Source organism: Mizuhopecten yessoensis, unplaced genomic scaffold (genome assembly GCF_002113885.1).
Source record: "Mizuhopecten yessoensis strain PY_sf001 unplaced genomic scaffold, ASM211388v2 scaffold716275, whole genome shotgun sequence".
Lineage (NCBI taxonomy): Eukaryota > Metazoa > Mollusca > Bivalvia > Pectinida > Pectinidae > Mizuhopecten > Mizuhopecten yessoensis.
Genome location: NW_018480035.1, coordinates 356,663 through 375,983, shown reverse-complemented (window position 1 = coordinate 375,983; position 19,321 = coordinate 356,663). Strand labels below are relative to the sequence as shown.

General features: G+C 36.2%; 1 protein-coding gene across 6 annotated transcripts in view; it reads left to right on the top strand.

Moving 5' to 3' along the window:
- LOC110442531 overlaps positions 1-19,321 on the top strand; it is a 141,859-nt gene that overhangs the window by 2,770 nt on the left and 119,768 nt on the right. For 5 of the 6 annotated variants that reach the window (XM_021486182.1, XM_021486176.1, XM_021486179.1 and 2 more), the window contains exons 3-17: positions 3,215-3,292; positions 5,224-5,343; positions 6,415-6,542; positions 7,280-7,385; positions 8,375-8,492; positions 12,108-12,205; positions 12,566-12,646; positions 13,176-13,260; positions 13,586-13,687; positions 14,382-14,413; positions 15,333-15,426; positions 16,934-17,025; positions 17,677-17,757; positions 18,415-18,534; positions 19,089-19,286. In XM_021486182.1, the coding sequence (XP_021341857.1) occupies positions 3,215-3,292; positions 5,224-5,343; positions 6,415-6,542; positions 7,280-7,385; positions 8,375-8,492; positions 12,108-12,205; positions 12,566-12,646; positions 13,176-13,260; positions 13,586-13,687; positions 14,382-14,413; positions 15,333-15,426; positions 16,934-17,025; positions 17,677-17,757; positions 18,415-18,534; positions 19,089-19,286 (1,533 nt within the window). Of the gene's footprint in view, positions 1-3,214; positions 3,293-5,223; positions 5,344-6,414; positions 6,543-7,279; positions 7,386-8,374; positions 8,493-9,796; positions 9,868-12,107; positions 12,206-12,565; positions 12,647-13,175; positions 13,261-13,585; positions 13,688-14,381; positions 14,414-15,332; positions 15,427-16,933; positions 17,026-17,676; positions 17,758-18,414; positions 18,535-19,088; positions 19,287-19,321 lie in introns of all 6 variants that reach the window. The other variant, XM_021486181.1, reaches the window with a different exon arrangement.

Below are 19,321 nucleotides of genomic sequence, written 5' to 3'. Positions count from 1 at the left end.
ATATAATGCAAATATATATTCGTTGAAAATATATCAGTCATATTAAAAAAATATAAAATGAAATGCTTTTAGATAGTTGATTGTTGCTTTACATAAGATATTACATAAAATGTACTTTCAGTGCATGTCCCACACACTCTGACGTCTAAAAGCTTTTTTATTTTTTTGAGCTTTACTTCTGAAATAAATTATGTAATACTGTCTTGTCATATTTTATACTTGGATGTATGTGTCATCAATAGATTGTGTGCCCATTAGGTTATTCAAGGACCCTCAGTTCCCAAGATCTGGGACACAAACGGAGGTCAAAGTTCAAACTACTTATATTGCTTGTCCAGGCAGTAACAGTGCCTTTAACTCATTCACCCCTGAAATTTCATAATGAACTATTCCACCCTTTGATTTGGAAGAGTTCAAATGTGTCTTCAGGGGTGAATTAACAGGAATAAATTATTCTCTTTTTTTCCCCCCATTGAGACAAGTGCATAATGATAAGTCAACATAACATATACATTGTACAGTGTACTCTAGATCTTTTACTTGATCAAATGTTGAGGTCAAATTTTAAGTTGACAAAGGTCTTACATATGAATCAAAGATAAGTGTGTTTTCCCTTCTTCCCGGAAACAAGTTGTAATACAAATCTGTGGTTCTTGGTAAACAATATTCATACTTCCTGCTCAATTTAAAAAATCAATTCAAAATAGCCAAAAATAACGATCAGTCAGTGTTTTTGTGGGCATTGTATAGTCTGACATAAAAAGTTCAAGTGCTGTTTGTGATTGTGGTACTCATGATATATTATTTTTGTTATCTCTTGTTATTCTTGTTTCTGTACAGCAAAAATTGTCTAGTCCAGGGTAATATTGTGCCTAGGTATATATATATACTGCTATAGAGCCTGGTTGATAAGTACAGATGTACAATGTATGTAACTAGTTTTATAAATACTGGACTACATTCTAAGGTAATTGCTATAGCATGCTTTGAAATATTGGTAATATATGCTACACGTTCATGTAGACATGGCTATCAGTGAGATTCCTAAGCTTTAGCCCTGGCTGGGAGCCAGATGTAGCTTCTCTGAGCTGGAGGCATTCCTCACAGTGTTCCTGTACTGATACAGTCACAACTATCATACAAACAACTAAATCTTTTTGGGGTCAAAGGTCATAACACAACCAAGGTCAAAGGTCATCATGATGATTAGACAAATGCCTACATCAAAACAGGGTCAAGTCTAAAGGTCATATACTTTCTAGAAAAAAAACCGCTTAAAGTACATGATGATGTATTTGATCATCAAATTTACAACAACCCACATTTATCTGTAGACTGTCAAGGTTTAAGGTCAAATCTCATGAAAAAAATTGGAAACATGATTATTAGCTCACCTGCCCGAAGGGCAAGTGAGCTTATGTAATGGTGCAGCATCCGTCCGTCCGGCGTCCGTCTGTCCGGCGTCAACTTTTTGCTTTAAACAACTTCTTTTCGGTAACCAAAAGGCCTAGGAAGATGATATTTGGCCAGTAGCATGCTGGGATCAAGGGCTACCAAGTTTGTTCAAATAAATGACCTTGACCCACTTTCAAGGTCATAGGGGTCAAATATGTTAAAATCTTCAAACAACTTCTTCTCAATAACCAAAAGGCCCAGGGTACTGATATTGGGCCTGTAGCATGCTGGGATGAAGGGCTACCAAGTTTGTTAAAATGAATGACCTTGACCAATTTTTAAGGTCACAGGTGCCAAATGTTGTAAAATCTTCAAACAACTTCTTCTCAATAACCAAAAGGGCCAGGGTACTGAAATTGGGCCTGTAGCATGCTGGGATGAAGGACTATCAAATTTATTCAAATGAATGACCTTGACCAACTTTCAAGGTCACAGGGGTCAAATGTTGTTAAATCTTCAAGCGACTTCTTTTCAATAAGCAAAAGGTCCAGGGTACTGAAATTGGGCCTGTAGCATGCTGGGATGAAAGACTACCATGTTAGTTCAAATGAATGACCTTGATCCACTTTCAACCTAATGTCCTAGTTCGACAACCAAGGTCAGAGGTGTCATATGTTTAGATCTTTTAATAAGTTCTTATGAAATTTTAAGATTACAAGTGTTAGATTAATAACAGGTGAGCGATGCAGGACCATTGGGCCACTTGTTGATAACTTGTCATATGGTTCAAAGAAAAAAAAGGTAGATTATAAAATAAACTTGTATTGTTCTATAGATGCAAAATAAATATTGAAGCAAAAGCACCATGTAGGGAATTCTTAATTCTGAAGTAAAAAATAATGGGGGATACCTATAGTCTCCTCTTAAATTCAGAGACTTCGAATGTGAAAAGGATGAATATGAAAGTTTTGGATCATATATAGGAAAAAGAAAAAAATCAAATATCAGAACACACTGTTACATATATGATGATAATTTTATCTTGAGAAAGTATTTGTAAAGCTGTTTTTGTTTGTGTTTGTTGCTATATAGTTTGGAATATAGTTTATCATTAGTCATTGGTACATGTTATATCATGCTGTTCCATGTATTTACAGGGTTATCTAGAATGATTTTGTTTTCTTGAAGAAACCTTGGTAAATTTATATCCTTTTTTTTTGTGTCAGTTGCTATATAATTTTATATACCATTTATTACTTTAAATACAATCATATCCAAGCCTAGGTCTGTCAGGTACTTATTGTGATATTTGAAGGAAATTAGGTGACTTCTGAACGTCTTTTTGAATATTTTGATGAGTCCCATTACTAAGAGACATATATAGCGAGGTCCTCAAACAATTATTATGAGTCCCACAGGAAAAGAATGAGCCCCGGACTAAAATATCTGAATCCTTAAAATTACTTCATCAGGATATCTTGAGAAAGAGATTTTATACGTAGGTTCAAATAAGGAAACAAATGTTTGGCAAAACTAGATAAATCTGAAATTTTCAAATGCTTACAGATTGCAATATGAAATGCATTATGTAATAAAATGCATTATGTAATATTTTTGTATCGCCTTAAAAAACCTACTTTATATAATTTTAACAGAAAATATAAAAGATAGTAAGAAATTAACTTGATTGTCTACACAAATTGTGAATTTCTCTGACAAGTGCACGATAGGGGGCCTATATTGAATTTGGTAAGGGTCTATCATAATGTACATATATGCTGTATACTAGTTGATAGGCGGCTTTATTTAACGTCCACAGAAAGAGACCCTGTTCTTCCAGTTTGATGCCTCCACTGTGCCAGATGACATGGCAGAGGTGATGAAGTCCATCAAGGAGGTGAGCCCTTTTAATTAAATTTTCTCGTTAAAATATTTCGGTGTGTAATTTAAGTTTTAATTGCATTTGGTTACAGAAAATCAAAACGTAGAACTACAATGTAGGTCAGCATTTTAACTCATTCACCCCTGAAATTTCATAATGAACTATTCCAACCTTTTAATTTGAAGAGATCAAATGTGTCTTCAGGGTTGAATGAGTAAATTGATTATTACGTGAAAACGTTTTACAGGTTTCTAATTACTTCCCTCGAATAATTGGAATTTCATTTATCGTGATCCAAACGGTTGGACCTGAGTTGTTCGTTTATGATATATGGTCGGACCTAGTAATCTGATGCCGCTGTCAAGTGAGCCTTGACAAAGCTTCGTCAGGCCTGCATGAACATTTGCAGGTCTGCCTGCAGCTGAAAATGTAGAGAAAATAAATAGACTGTTAATTTGATTCTTTGTTAAAAGGTTAAATTGATTCATGCATAAATTCATTATTCAACTTCATAAACCCTGTCATGTTTTATTAATGTGCCATGAGTTGTGGAGGTAATATACATATGGATGACACTAACGATACACATTTGTAATTTACAAGATGGTAATAGGTGATCTCGCATTCACATCCATTTCATATGAGAAATTTATGAAACAAGCCTAAGAATTTCTTATTTTAGTGAGCCTGTGGCAAGCCATAATGAAATCTTGTGACGAGTTTCATTCATCTTGTAATTATGAAATTGAAATGAACTAAAGATTTTGTTTATCACATAACACATTTGTGAAAACGACATTTTCTCAGGCTGTCGCAGAATCTTAAATGGCAACTTTTTGACTCCAATACAATTTGATGTAAATATGCCTGATGCCATAAAGTTGTCTTGTTCTGATGTCTCGATTGAAACAACTGGGAGCTCTGTTAGATGCTGATAACACAATTTACATTGTATGTTATGTGTTATATGGGTGTTATGACATTGAAGACAAGATGGTAATGTAATAAATATTGATGCAACACGTCGAAAAGTAGAGTTAAAAATAGACCAGTTATATATTTCACATTAGACAATACATGTCATATTCTATGATTTATGTTGAATTACCATAATTTGCTGGTAATAAGTAATAAGCCAATCTATATATATATAATGATGTTCAGTAGAAATGGAAACNCCCCCCCGGGCCTTTTTGTTCCCCAAGTTGGACTGTATGTGTTGGTCACTGGACTTTTTGCAGGATAAATACAGTAATTACACAGATTCATAATAATATACGGGAAACAACTCCGGTCAGTTCAAATAGGTGGATAATTCGAACACACCTTTTGAACAATAGAAATAATAATTTTCTGTCTAGTGATATGCTAGTTCGAACCCTGCTTACACATGTATCGGATTGTTCAAGCAACCGAAATTACGTAATTATTGATCGAGGTTGGTTATCGGCGATGCAATAATAGCCTTGCGAAACTCACTTAACCTGATCCATTTTTTGCATCAACAGCGTTTAACTACTGATAATAGGTTAGTATTTGTGTGCAACCGTATTGTTGTCATCAATGTTGGACAATGTATACAAAAATAAGCGGTTAGCCACATGTCACCGATGATTGAGTTTCTTTCATGTAAACATGTGAACGCGCCAGTCAAACATCCTAACAGTACACGGAGTGCGGACATCGTCACATCGCTGACAGCCGTGTCTATTGTCATGATATCGACTCGGATAGTTCGAGCTGCTCTTTATTTTAGCGGCTATAATTTCGTGTAATTTGAATAGGATTGACAATATTTATTTAATCTTGTTCGATCTGATCGGAGGTTTACCGTAACATTATAATTTATAATATCATAACAGTTAAATGAGTGCAGTCACTAAATTGCAATTTAGTCCATATACAAAAAGACTCACTGAGGATGACGGTCAATTTTATTTTCACAGTTGGCAGAAAACATGTTGTTTCACTGGAAGACCTTCCCTATAATTTTGCCACCCTCTATAACGGAAGTAGTCGGTGAAGCTACTGTACCCCAGGATGGAGAGAAGGAAACTTTACACAAGGTAGTTTACCGTTCTGGATATTTCATTTACCTATTGGCTGATCTTTTTTTCAGAAATCAATTAAGGTAATAGGATTGTGTCACCATTTCTCAGTAGAATTTCTTCAAATTTTGTAGTTATATTGCTTTAAAGTAAAGAAAATTTTCTGCCACAAAAAAAAATATAGGTTGTCAGAATTTTAAGGATTTTAAATGGAAATTTATGTAAAAAGGAGTGAATTTTGAAAAAAAATTGAAAGACACAATATTTTTCAAAATAATGTCAATAAAAATGATATTGACATATATCAGTATTGCATTAATGTATATCAATTTAATAAATGCTGAAACTGTGTAAAATTAATTCTCTATACACGATATAAAAATTGACATTTTATAATAAAACCATATACACATAGTAATTGCAGGTAAGAGTTATCGTTCTTGAAAAACTTCACAGTAGTGAAATAGGTAGCCGGTTTCCTGAAGTACAGAAAAATGGACACATGTGACTCATTGATAAAAAAACCCACCTGAATTAATGTCTGGATTGCTTTGAACTACTTAAATATTGAGAGAACACACTGTTCTGTAAATAATAAACATACAATATTCATCAATTTAATATTAAACATTAGAATTTGTGGAAATTGTGATGCTGTCTCCCTACATTGGTTATTCAACTAGGGATGTACTTCCTGTTTCCGTTTATCAATACACTCCAATGACCTTAAGCCAAAATTCTCATAATTTGGATATCTTTTGCCTATAACCCGTAAATAAAAAAAATAATTTTTTTTTTCCATTGTACAAAGACCATCATCTGACTTTTATCAAATCTGGGGAAAGTTTTCTATTCTATTTTATGTCATGATGAAAGTGTGATTTATTTTTTGACCTCACACCATGTGAAATTATTTAACAGTGTAATTATAAAAAAATTACCAATGGAAGTAAGTTATTGTAGGGATCAAATTAACTGATATTAGCTACTATTGGACTAAATGACACCTATAAGAACTGATTTATTTGATGATTTTTTTTTATTATTATTTAGAAGAGTTTTTAATGACAAAAATTCCATTTCATTTAGGGTAAGATCAACTTTAACGACCTATTCAAGGCGCCAACATTTGATGAGCTAGACCAGGTGGCCATGAACTCGTCAGGTTCACTGAAGAAACTAACAGACAAACAACTACAAGATGTCTGGAATCATGGGTAATACATCATGTGTAGCTTTCATCTGTAACTATCATTTCTTTAAAGAAATGTTCCTGGTCCCTTGTTTAAATATTATTTTTTTCTGATTTGTCAGAAATTGAGGATACAATCATCAACTGTAGGTATGAATTCTTTGATACCGACGACCTAGGTTGTGATAAAGCGATATATAAAAACCTCTTATTATTATTATTATTATTTGAAAAGTTCAATAAGGGATTTTGATTAATTTGGTATGAATGCTGAAACCATAAGCAGTCATATGTGACTTAAATGATGTTAACTTTGGCCTTACCGAATCTCTTATGTACTTCATTTATGTAGCTCTCAGCGACCGAAATGCAATGGCATCAATCACAACCAAAATACAAAAGTTAAAATCTGATTTAATGTTTGAAGGATTCACAAGAAGTTGTCTCCACATCTCATTAACTCATTCACCCCTGAAGACACATGTGAACTCCCCCAATTCAAAGGTTGGAATAGTTCATTATGAAATTTAAGGGGTGAATGGGTTAAAGTCAGTATCATTGTGCATTTTAATCATAGGAAAAGCCCATTAACAAATTTTGGCCACTAATCACCATTGCTACATTAAATGTCATTATGATATAAGATGTCGCGTTTACTGGAAGCAGTTCCCATCGATCTATAGTATTGTGGGTTGCATTGGTATTTTGGTAGCATTATATCTATAACAAGTGCACTGTAAATGGGAGTATAATTGTTTACAGGCAGTTTGAGGTGGACAGTATCAACTTCCCTGGACAAGTACACAAGTGGAGGCTGACCCGTCTATTACAGAAAGGCTCGCTGACCGCCCAGGACTCCCTGCTGAACGTAGGTCACTCGTTAAGCTGTGGTCATCTAGGAATCATGTAAAACCATGGTCTATCAACCTTGCGTAAATAAAGATCCCTCTGAAATCAGTTTACTGTAAACAGCCTTCAATAAAGTTCCCCTATGCAGGAAAGTTTTGCCCATTAGACTATTCACCCCTACAGTTTTAAACTGGGCTTGCCCAGTCTTTGATTTGGTAAGGTTCAAATGTGCCTTTAGGGGTGAATGGGGTAAACTATTCATCCCTCAACAGTATAATTGAATCACAATGGAATAGCATGGATAAATAATAATATTTAACATTTCATATAGTTAGATAGAGTAAGGCGGCCACTTCAGAAATTATTATATCATTATCTAGATAGAGTAAGCCGGCCACTTCAGAAATTATTATATCATTATCTAGATAGAGTAAGGTGGCCACTTTAGAGATTATTATATCATTATCTAGATCTATAGAGTAAGCTGGTCACTTAAGAGATTATTATATCATTATCTAGATAGAGTTAGCCAGCCACTTTAGAGATTATTATGTCATTATCTAGATAGAGTAACCCAGCCACTTTAGAGATTATTATGTCATTATCTAGATAGAGTAACCCAGCCACTTTAGAGATTATTATATCATTATCTAGATCTATAGAGTAAGCTGGTCACTTAAGAGATTATTATATCATTATCTAGATAGAGGTAGCTGGTCACTTTAGAAATTATTATATCATTATCTAGATAGAGTAAGGCGGCTACTTTAGAGATTATTATATCATTCATACAGTCAATGCACTATGAAGATTTCTTAGGACCTGCCTTGTCTACTCCAAGACAGTGAAACATTTCTTTACAGACATCAACTGGTTGGATATCATACTGCATCTGCTACATAAACCACATTGTAGTTGCAATAAAATCATGTGAGATATAACAGGATTTAAAGTCAGGTGGTGGTAAAGCCAGGTTTTGCTGTAATATTTTGTATTTGTGTATTTCAGGATCTGGCGCTGGTTTTGAGATTGCTCATCATCACTGCTCGTAACAGATTTGTGTCACACTTCTTCAGTGTGTCAGACTCCTTTAGAGGGCTGGGTATAGGATTCACGAAGTTACTAGGTAAGTTCCTTGTCTCATTCGTGGGCTGGGTATAGGATTCACGAAGATACTAGGTAAGTTCCTTGTCTCATTAGCGGGCGGGGTATAGGATTCACGAAGATACTAGGTAAGCTCCTTGTCTCATTCGCAGGTTAGGTATAGGCTTCACCAAGATACTAGGTAAGTCCCTTGTCACAATCGCAGGTTAGATATAGGCTTCACCAAGATACGAGGTAAGTTCCTTGTCACAAGCGCAGGTTAGGTATAGGCTACACAAAGTTACTAGGTAAGCACCTTGTCTCATTAGCGGGCTGGGTATAGGATTCAAGAAGATACTAGGTAAGTTCCGTGTCACAATCGCAGGTTAGGGAAAGGCTTCACCAAGATACTACGTAAGTTCCTTTTCACAATCGCAGGTTAGGTAAAGGCTTCACCAAGATACTAGGTGAGTTCCTTGTCACAATCGCGGGTTAGGAATAGGCTTCACCAAGATACCAGGTAAGTTCCTTGTCACAAGCGCAGGTTAGGTATAGGCTCCACAAAGTTACTAGGTAAGCTCCATGTCTCATTAGCGGGCTGTGTATAGGCTTCAAAAAAATACTAGGTAAGTTAATTGTCACAATCGCAGGTTAGGGATGGGCTTCACCAAGATACTAGGTCAGTTGCTTGTCACAATCGCAGGTTAGGTAAAGGCTTCACAAAGTTACTAGGTAAGGTCCTTGTCACAATCGCAGGCTAGGTATAGGCTTCACCAAAATACTAGGTAAGTTCCTTGTTGCAATCTCAGGTCAGGTAAACACTTCACCAAGATACTAGGTCAGTTGCTTGTCACAATCGCAGGTTAGGGATAGGCTTCACCAAGATACGAGGTAAGTTCCTTGTCACATTCGCAGGTTAGGTATAGGCTGCACCAAGATACTAGGTAAGCTCCTTGTCTAATTAGCGGGCTGTGTATAGGCTTTACCAAGATACTAGGTAAGTTCATTGTCTCATTCGCAGGTTAGGCATAGGCTTCGCAAAGTTACTAGGTAAGTTCCGTGTCACAATCGCAGGTTAGGTAAAGGCTTCACAAAGTTACTAGGGAAGTTCCTTGTCTCATTCGCAGGATAGGTATAGGCTTCACAAAGATACTAGGGAAGTTCCTTGTCACAATCGCAGGCTAGGTATAGGCTTCACCAAGTTACTAGGTAAGTTCCCTGTCTCATTCGCAGGTTAGGGATAGGCTTCACAAAGTTACCAGGTAAGTTCCTTGTCACAAGCGCAGGTTAGGTATAGGCTACACAAAGTTACTAGGTAAGCTCCTTGTCTCATTCTGCTCGTAACAGATTTGTGTCACACTTCTTCAGTGTGTCGGACTCCTTTAGAGGGCTGGGGATAGGATTCACGAAGTTACTAGGTAAGTTCCTTTTCTAATTCGCAGGTTAGGTATAGGATTCAAAAAGTTACTAGGTAAGTTCCGTGTCACAATCGCAGGTTAGGGATGGGCTTCACCAAGATACTAGGAAAGTTCTTTGTCACAATCGCAGGTTAGGGATGGGCTTCACCAAGATACTAGGAAAGTTCCTTGTCACAATCGCAGGGTAGGTATAGGCTTGACAAAGTTACTAGGTAAGTCCCTTGTCACAATCGCAGGTAAGGTATAGGCTTCACCAAGATCCTAGGTAAGTTCCTTGTCACAATAGCAGGTTAGGCATAGGCTTCACCAAGATACTAGGAAAGTTCTTTGTCACAATCGCAGGTTAGATATAGGCTTCACCAAGATAATAGGTAAGTTCCTTGTCACAAGCGCAGGTTAGGTATAGGCTGCACCAAGATACTAGGTAAGATCCTTGTCTCATTAGCGGGCTGTGTATAGGCTTCAAAAAAATACTAGGTAAGTTAATTGTCACAATCGCAGGTTAGGTAAAGGCTTCACAAAGTTACTAGTTAAGTTCCTTGTCACAATCGCAGGTAAGGTATAGGCTTCACCAAGTTAATAGGTAAGTTCCTTGTCTCGTTCGCAGGTTAGGTATAGGCTGCACCAAGATACTAGGTAAGCTCCTTGTCTCATTCTGCTCGTAACAGATTTGTGTCACACTTCTTCAGTGTGTCGGACTCCTTTAGAGGGCTGGGTATAGGATTCAAGAAGATACTAGGTAAGTTCCGTGTCACAATCGCAGGTTAGGGATGGGCTTCACCAAGATACTAGGAAAGTTCCTTGTCACAATCGCAGTTTAGGTATAGGCTTCACAAAGTTACCAGGTAAGTTCCTTGTCACAAGCGCAGGTTAGGTATAGGCTGCACCAAGATACTAGGTAAGATCCTTGTCTCATTAGCGGGCGGGGGATAGGATTCACGAAGTTACTAGGTAAGTTCCTTTTCTAATTCGCAGGTTAGGTATAGGGTTCACAAAGTTACTAGGTAAGCACCTTGTCTCATTAGCGGGCTGGGTATAGGATTCAAGAAGATACTAGGTAAGTTCCGTGTCTCATTCGCAGGTTAGTTATAGGCTTCACAAAGTTACCAGGTAAGTTCCTTGTCACAAGCGCAGGTTAGGTATAGGCTGCACCAAGATACTAGGTAAGTCCCTTGTCACAATCGCAGGTAAGGTATAGGCTTCACCAAGATACGAGGTAAGTTCCTTGTCACAATCGCAGGGTAGGTATAGGCTTCACAAAGTTACTGGGTAAGTTCCTTGTCTCATTCGGAGGTTAGGTATAGGCTTCAACAAGATACTAGGTAAGTTCATTGTAACAATCGAAGGTTAGGTATAGGATTCAACAAGATACTAGGTAAGTTCATTGTAACAATCGAAGGTTAGGTATAGGATTCACAAAGTTGCTAGGTAAGTGCCTTGTCTCATTCGCAGGTGAGGTATAGGCTTCACCAAGTTAATAGGTAAGTTCCTTGTCACAAGCGCAGGTTAGGTATAGGCTCCACAAAGTTACTAGGTAAGGTCCTTGTCACAATCGCAGGGTAGGTATAGGCTTCACCAAGTTACTAGGTAAGTTCCGTGTCACAATCGCAGGTTAGGCATAGGCTTCACAAAGTTACCAGGTAAGTTCCTTGTCACAAGCGCAGGTTAGGTATAGGCTCCACAAAGTTACTAGGTAAGGTCCTTGTCACAATCGCAGGCTAGGTATAGGCTTCACCAAGTTACTAGGTAAGTTCCTTGTCTCATTGCCCCCTCACGTACAGTCACCATATTTTCATTGGCCTGGATATACCACCAAATCGTTTATAAAATTTTACTGAAAAACTGTTGCAGGGAAACAAGATTTTACTGTGTTTTTAAGGCCAGCTGTGCAGTGTTCATTATTGTTCCTCTTAATATATGTCAGTAGTAATAGACAATTTCATATGTGCATCAGGAAGGTATTGCAGAAATTGAATTTATATTAAATCACTTTTGAGGTTTTATGGGTGGTCGGGTCTCTGAAAAAGTGCCTCCCACCTTACCCCTATGGTTAATTCTGGACCAGCCCAATTAGAGGCTCCGTATACTGTTATGTGGAAATATATGTGGATGGGTGATTATGTTGTCCTCCTAAGTGTGAAAATTGACTTTTTATAATATTTAAAAAGAAACAGAAAAAAAGGCGTATGCGAGATAAGGTAACGACTGTAGAAGAAATATGTACATATTTCATGTTTCAGATATCTTGATTGGTGTCCCCTCCACAACTTCTGGTGACCTGGATGGTAAAATCCAGGACGAACACATGAGATACTTAGTGGCAGAGCTAGACATCAAGGTAACTAGTATTTTAACCTTGCTAAAAAGACATTATTGTTTTCCCTGGTATTCTATGAAAATCAAAATGTAGTTAGGCAAGACAAACATTGTTTTGAATTTATTGTTTTAAGAGAACATTATTAAATAATATTCAAATCATGTATATAAAATGAGCCAGAGTAGAAAAAAAGAGGAAGGTTAGTTCATAAAATAGAAACACAAATGTTTTATTTACCAAATTTAAAATTCTCCATTATGTCCTTCTGCTTACAGAGGCTCTAATATTGTGAACCATCTTTGACAATGGTAGGTCTGATGTTATGAATATGTATTTTCAGCCCCACTGTAAGAATTAATTTCCATGAATTTGTATTTTCAGCCTCATTGTAAGAAAGATTTCCAGACCTTCTGTACCTATGTGAAGGAGAAATGTGAACAATTGCAGGCTGACAGCTCAAAGGTCGGTACACAGCCACCATTGAAACTTGTCCTACATATTGGTGTGCTTATGGATTTGTGTACAGTAAAGTAAAGCACTTTACTTTCATGAGAGATAAATTGTATCACCTTAATTTACAAGAAAACTTATTTGTGAATTTAAATCTGTTGTAAACAATAATTCCATGAATAATTACTGTCAATATTGAAACAGCACCTTCTCAATCACGAATTAATGCATTGTGAACCGTTCCATGGGCATAGTTTGCAAGAAAAGAAAAAGAAAATATTGTGATTTACACTGTGTAAGTTGTTATCATGTTACAGATAGTATTATGTTATTTCGGGTGTTATTATAGGGCACACTGTGTTAGGTGTTATCATGTTACAGATATTATTATGTTATTTCGGGTGTTATTATAGGGTACACTGTGTTAGTTGTTATCATGTTACAGATATTATTATGTTATTTCGGGTGTTATTATAGGGGACAATGTGTGAGGTGTTATCATGTTACAGATATTATTATGTTATTTCGGGTGTTATTATAGGGTACACCCATCAGACCCCCACCCATACCGTACAGCTACCAGACCCCGAGCGGTCTCGACATTGACTTGAGGTTGTTCAACAAAGGTTTGTCTACTCTTACCCCATGAATTGAAAGTTTTTTGAAAAAAGATACAAATTAAACTCTCCATTATTGAGTAATAGTAAAAATTTTGTAGCAAACAAAAAAAATAAAAAAATCTTGATATTTTCTTGTGAATTATTTTTTCAACTATTGGATACTGCAAGTTGTCATAATATGTGGCAATCGTTTCAAATTGGACAGGCACAGAATGTTTTAAGAAATCAAAAACCTAGTTCTTGAAGGTTTTTTGTTGACATATCTAGATTTCTTATGTAAGTATTAATAAATCTAACACACTGTAAGAAGTTAAATGTATTTGTTTTGTAGACTTGATCAACAACTGTCTACCGATCCTCAGTAGTATACTTGATCGAGGGTCGAGGGGATGGCATGTGCAATACCGTCAGAAGCTGATTCGGGAGCTACAGGGTATGTGACGAACCACTACTCTGTAACACACATACACAGTAGTGTTAAAAACTTAATATAAAGGCAATGTCACTGACATACTACCTGTCGATGAATGATACATATTTTTCTAAGAAAGGGGCAATTTTCTGTAATAATCAAGACATCAGCGTATCACCCAAGACTGAAATCTAGATAAAAAAGTACATGTACTGTATTTTACCGGCAATAAGCTCCCCCTCCTGAGAGAAAAGTCCAACAATTGGTTATATTCAAAACGTCCTTTTTTAAGGGGGCGCTTAATGGCAGGCACCCACCCTGTTACCAGGACATTTACCAAAGTGGGGAGGGGGCTTATTTCCGAGAGGGGGCTTATTGCCGGTAAATTACGGTAGCTTTGAACTGAATTAGATAGATAAAAAAAGTACATGTAGTTTTTGTAATAACTTTTCTTTTATCTTTTGGTGACATTATCTTATCAGCTGTAGAAATGTACTGTTTTATTTCATGTTCTTAACTTTTAATGATCTCTGTTTAGATAAAATGAAATGCTTGACAATCATTCTAGTAAACAAATGTAATACAGTTTATCAAAATGTCACCGGCTTACATGAATATGCCAGTTGATTGTGTATGCCAGGATGATACCATGTAATACATGGGCAGATTTGACTCTTTTTAGTTTAATCATTATCTTTTTCTCTTTGTTTTGAAGGTAAAGGATTAACAAATGAAGAAATCTCCAAAGTATGTAAAAATTTGTTTGACACTGCATATCTGGTAAAAACGTCCATATAGTGTCCCTCATTTTAATTGTCACCTCAATAATGGCAAAAATATTTCTAGTCCATGTTTCCTTGATTTACTAACATATCCTTTTTCTCCCTCAATATATTGACAAACCCCTTTATAATGCAAAAAAAATCACCAGACAATTAGTGGCAGTATAACAAGGCTTTATATACCAGTATAAGAAATCCCTTCTCTACTGAAATACTCAGTTTTAGATGTGATGGAGGCCAGTGTACATAGTTTGTGAGGATTAGTGGCATCAGAATAATACAAATGATGAGCAGTTTATGACTTATCACCGATTTTCCTTGCGTATCCCGGTTGAAACGGTACAGGTGGCACCGAAATATTCCACGATTAGACGAACGCACTTGGACCGTTCTATAAGCAGAGCTAAAAATGCACAATTTCTGAGAATAAATAACAATGTATCAATAATATTATGCCCTTCTTTCACACGTCCACTGAACTACATAACGTATCTTAAAAACTACATGTAACTTGACATTGTTTTAAGAAGAAATAACGCAAACTAGCAATAATCAGCATTTTAGTTTCGGTCGGGTACGTCTGGACCCCTCAATCTACACATGCCTGAATATTCCTGAGATGAGCCTCGGTTCAGATCTGTGCCTGTCGCTTTCTTTACAGGTTCAACCATTTCTGCAGGTTAAACTGTATATGCGAAAGGGGCCCTGTTATAGGTTTTTGAACTTCTGTTGTGTTCAGCTATACTGTTGTTATGAGGAGGCAATATAACATAGAAGGGAGATAACTGGAGATATTTGTGATGAAATCTGTGTGTAATGAAATCTGTGTATGAGTAAGAACAAGAAAATACATTCCATGTATAAAATTATTTCATGTTTTGCAGAGAGTGAATGCCTCTATTATGGACGAGTACTTAGACAGGGTATTCAGTGCAATATGTAGCAACACGGAGCTGGATAATCTACAACAGGGTATTGGTAGGTATATATAGACTATACGGTCACATTTGTATGTGGACTGCAATTCTAGACATCTTCTATACTGAAGACGTACATATTTTAACAGTGATATTTGTTTGGAACATTTTGCATTGAAATGAATTGCTTATTTAAGTACAACTCAAAAAGTTTTGGCTTAAAATATAAATTTCATGTCAAACAGGATGTTATTTATCAGAAATGAAATACATATGTATATGTTTGGATACCTTCAAGTATTTCTGCAACTAAAAAATAAAACCTAAAATTGAATGCATGATTGCTGGACAGTAATAAGTAATGATAAGCATATATAAGGGAATGTGTAGGTATGAATGCATTAATTTACGATTGCATAAATATGGTGTGGATAGAACATTGCATTAAATCTTTATTTCGCCAATATTTCATTTTCTGGTAAATTCACCACTTAAAAAAAAAAAGACAAAAGCCCACAACCCAAACCAGGTTTATCTGGAAATATTGTAGATGGTTCAGCTCTGTTCAAAACTTTCCTGAGTTTTTGCATAAGAGCACTGAGTTTGATTAATGTCATATAGATATCTAGACAAGCTGTTGCCGTAAACATACTTCTTTTAGCGAAAACAAATTTTAGCACAATGTTCCATGACATGTGTAATGCAATCGTAAGTCCCAATCTTAAGGTCCCAATCGTAAGTCCCAATCTTAAGTCCCAATCGTAAGTCCCAATCTTAAGGTCCCAATCGTAAGTCCCAATCTTAAGTCCCAATCGTAAGTCCCAATCTTAAGTCCCAATCGTAAGTACCAATTGTAAGTCCCAATCGTAAGTCCCAATCTGAAGGTCCCAATCGTAAGTCCCAATCTTAAGTCCCAATCGTAAGTCCCAATCTTAAGTCCCAATCGTAAGTACCAATTGTAAGTCCCAATCATAAATCCGAGATGGGTACCATGCTCTCAATTTGTCAGAAACATTTAACTACTTTTCTAGCTCAGATAACAAATAAACACAGTAAGACCGTAATAAACAGATTTTGAGGTAGACATTGTGTTCTGGTTATCCACTTAAATATATATATATATATATATACACATTATGAGAAGTTCTTTTTACACAACCAGTGAAATTTTGTATGTGACGTTTCGATGACTTGTACGATATGTACACTGTCACCTTCATCAGACAAATGGCCAGTGAAGCGTATGCACACAAAGGTGTAAAATGTGTATGAGTTGTCCATAAAATCGAGGTCGATTTCAGCTACACTGGAAACGTATGTACAATAGTTGTTATATATGTACCGAAATGACTCATAGAAAATTGTATTGGTTGTGTAAAAAGAACTTCTCATAATCCATACTTACCAACCTGAAGAAAATGTTTAGAAATATATATATACATTCAAAGAAAGTGTTGTTAGTTAAAAAAAAGTTTTGAGTTAAAGGATTGGTATAGAGTATCCTAACAAAAATGAACATCAAGAATCCTAGTTTATATCAACAACAGTACAACTTACTTTTATTACAGGTAAACTGTTGGTGGAACAAGCGAAGACTGTGATAGCCATGAAAAAAGCTGTCAACAACGTCCAGGTGAAGATGGTAAAACACAAGGAAAAGGTCAGTACTGTGACATCTTAGGGGTTCACCGATACAGGTAGAACATATGCAATTTAAAATATACTCAGACTGCTGTGTTATGTTAAAATATCACATGATTTTCTGTTGTGTGGTCCTATACTGTGAGATCATACAGAATGATACAATGATGTCACAAGTTCAGTGCAAACTTTAAAACTACGTCAAAATATTAAAGAAATGAACAACTGAAAATTATTTGGTAGAGTTCATAAAAAAAAAAGAATCTCAAACTCATACCCGTTACATCTGAAATTAATAAAACTGGATAAAGCTTGTTTTATATAAACCATATGTTATGGGAACGGTATGGGATCCTCTTGTCTTTAGTGCTGTAACAAACAGCAAGAAGATATATGATATAGGTTGAATGTACAAGTAAAGTATCTCATCTGTTACTTCCCCAACATGCTGGTATGCATTTGTACTGCTGGGAAGACAGGAGTAATCGGGATAAATTGTCTTATTGACTAAATGCTAGCATTTCTGTCAGTACCCTTCTTACCTTCAACCTGTATTACACATAAAATGCTTTTGCTGTGTGAAGAGTTATAATATGATGAAAAGTTGTTTAATATTTCATTGTCAATCCTCATAGTCCAAGTCTGACATTTTTGTTGTTGCTTTTCACAGCTGATTTCGCATCTTAAGTCTGGATACAGAGTGAAATCTCGGATAGAACCATGGATGAATGAACAGATCAGAGCCTTTGAGGTATGGAGTAGGCCACACATTTTAACCCTTTCACCACTGTAGACCAAAATGGACTCATCCAGATGATTGTATGGGAGAGTTGATTCAAGTAACCTGGGGTGAAAGGGTCAAACTGTAGTTGAATGCTAGGAGAGGAAGGTTTGCTACACAGAAGGATTAAGAAACGTGTTTGAATTAAGGGGAGTTCAGGAGGAAAATCAGTAGGTGATTTTGTCAGTAAACAGTGCTTGGACTATACATTCAATGTTTGACAGCAGTGACAACTTGTTAGTCTTAACACTTAAAATTCCAGAAAACAATAAATAATAGCACAATAATCACTATCAGAATATTTGTATCCAAAAAATGAGAATAGACAACATTTCAGATTTGCCAGATTTTAACTAAAGTTAAAGAAGAATTATGACAAGACCACAGGACAAAGCCATTTGGCCAGTTTAAACAAAATTTCTACTTTACATGTGTTCAGTTTAATTCTTCATGTAACTTATGCTTTATGTTAATGAGCTCTCAAGTCTTATGAAATGAGGGGCCACGAAATTGTGTCTGGTACTACAGGGTGTCATTAAAGCCAGGTGTCTGTAAAGTCAGGTGTCACTGTATATTCTTTAAAAAATGATGCGTTAGAATTACGCACTGATGTCATTTGTGTTTCAGACGGAGTTTGTGGAACAGAACCTATGGTCTGCCCACGAGGAGGCCATCAGTATCTGTGAGGACGAGGGACTCAAACAGGCCGTCTACTTCCTTAAACGTGACCTCAACTTCCTCAAACAGGTCAGAGTTACTTAAACTACCGGTATATATAAAAAAGATAGATTTCATATTGTTTTAGCAGTTAAGCTCATAGGGTCAAGCAAGGTACTTGACTTTTAACTCATTCACCCCTGAAATTTCGTAATGAACTATTCCAATCTTTGAATTGGAAGAGTTCAAATGTGTCTTCAGGGCTGAATGAGTTAATCTTGACAATATAATTTTTTTAGAGATGTCAATTTAAGCCTCATAATAAAATAAACATCATATGAATAATATACTCCTGAGGTAGAAATTATGTCATGTTGATTATAAAAATGGAACTTCCATTGCAAAGAATAATTTGGTAGAGAGTGGCGAATACAGTTGCACCTGGTGAAGACACCACCTCAATGAAGACACCACCTGTATCAGCTAGGAGATCACTTTCAAACTTCACTATTGTGATTATTTGTATGTTAACTAACTTGTATTACACCTGGAATTTGACACCACTTTACAGACTTCCCAAAGACGACCTCTGGATACATTAATTTGATAATTTAAATAACAAAATATAATTTACCTCCCTGCAGAGAGAGGCAGTCCTCATCAAAGAACTGGGGAAAGTGAGATATCCCAAACGACGGTTCACATTTGCCACACGGATCTGGCTGCCGCAGAACTACATCGTGTTGAAGAAGATCGGGAACCAACAAGAGAGGATTCCAACCGTGGTCATGAACACTCAGAGCCCACCCAACAGTTCGTTGGCGCTCGGTGAAGGCGACAGGGTAAAGGCTTTAACTTGTTTATTGTAGATGTAAAA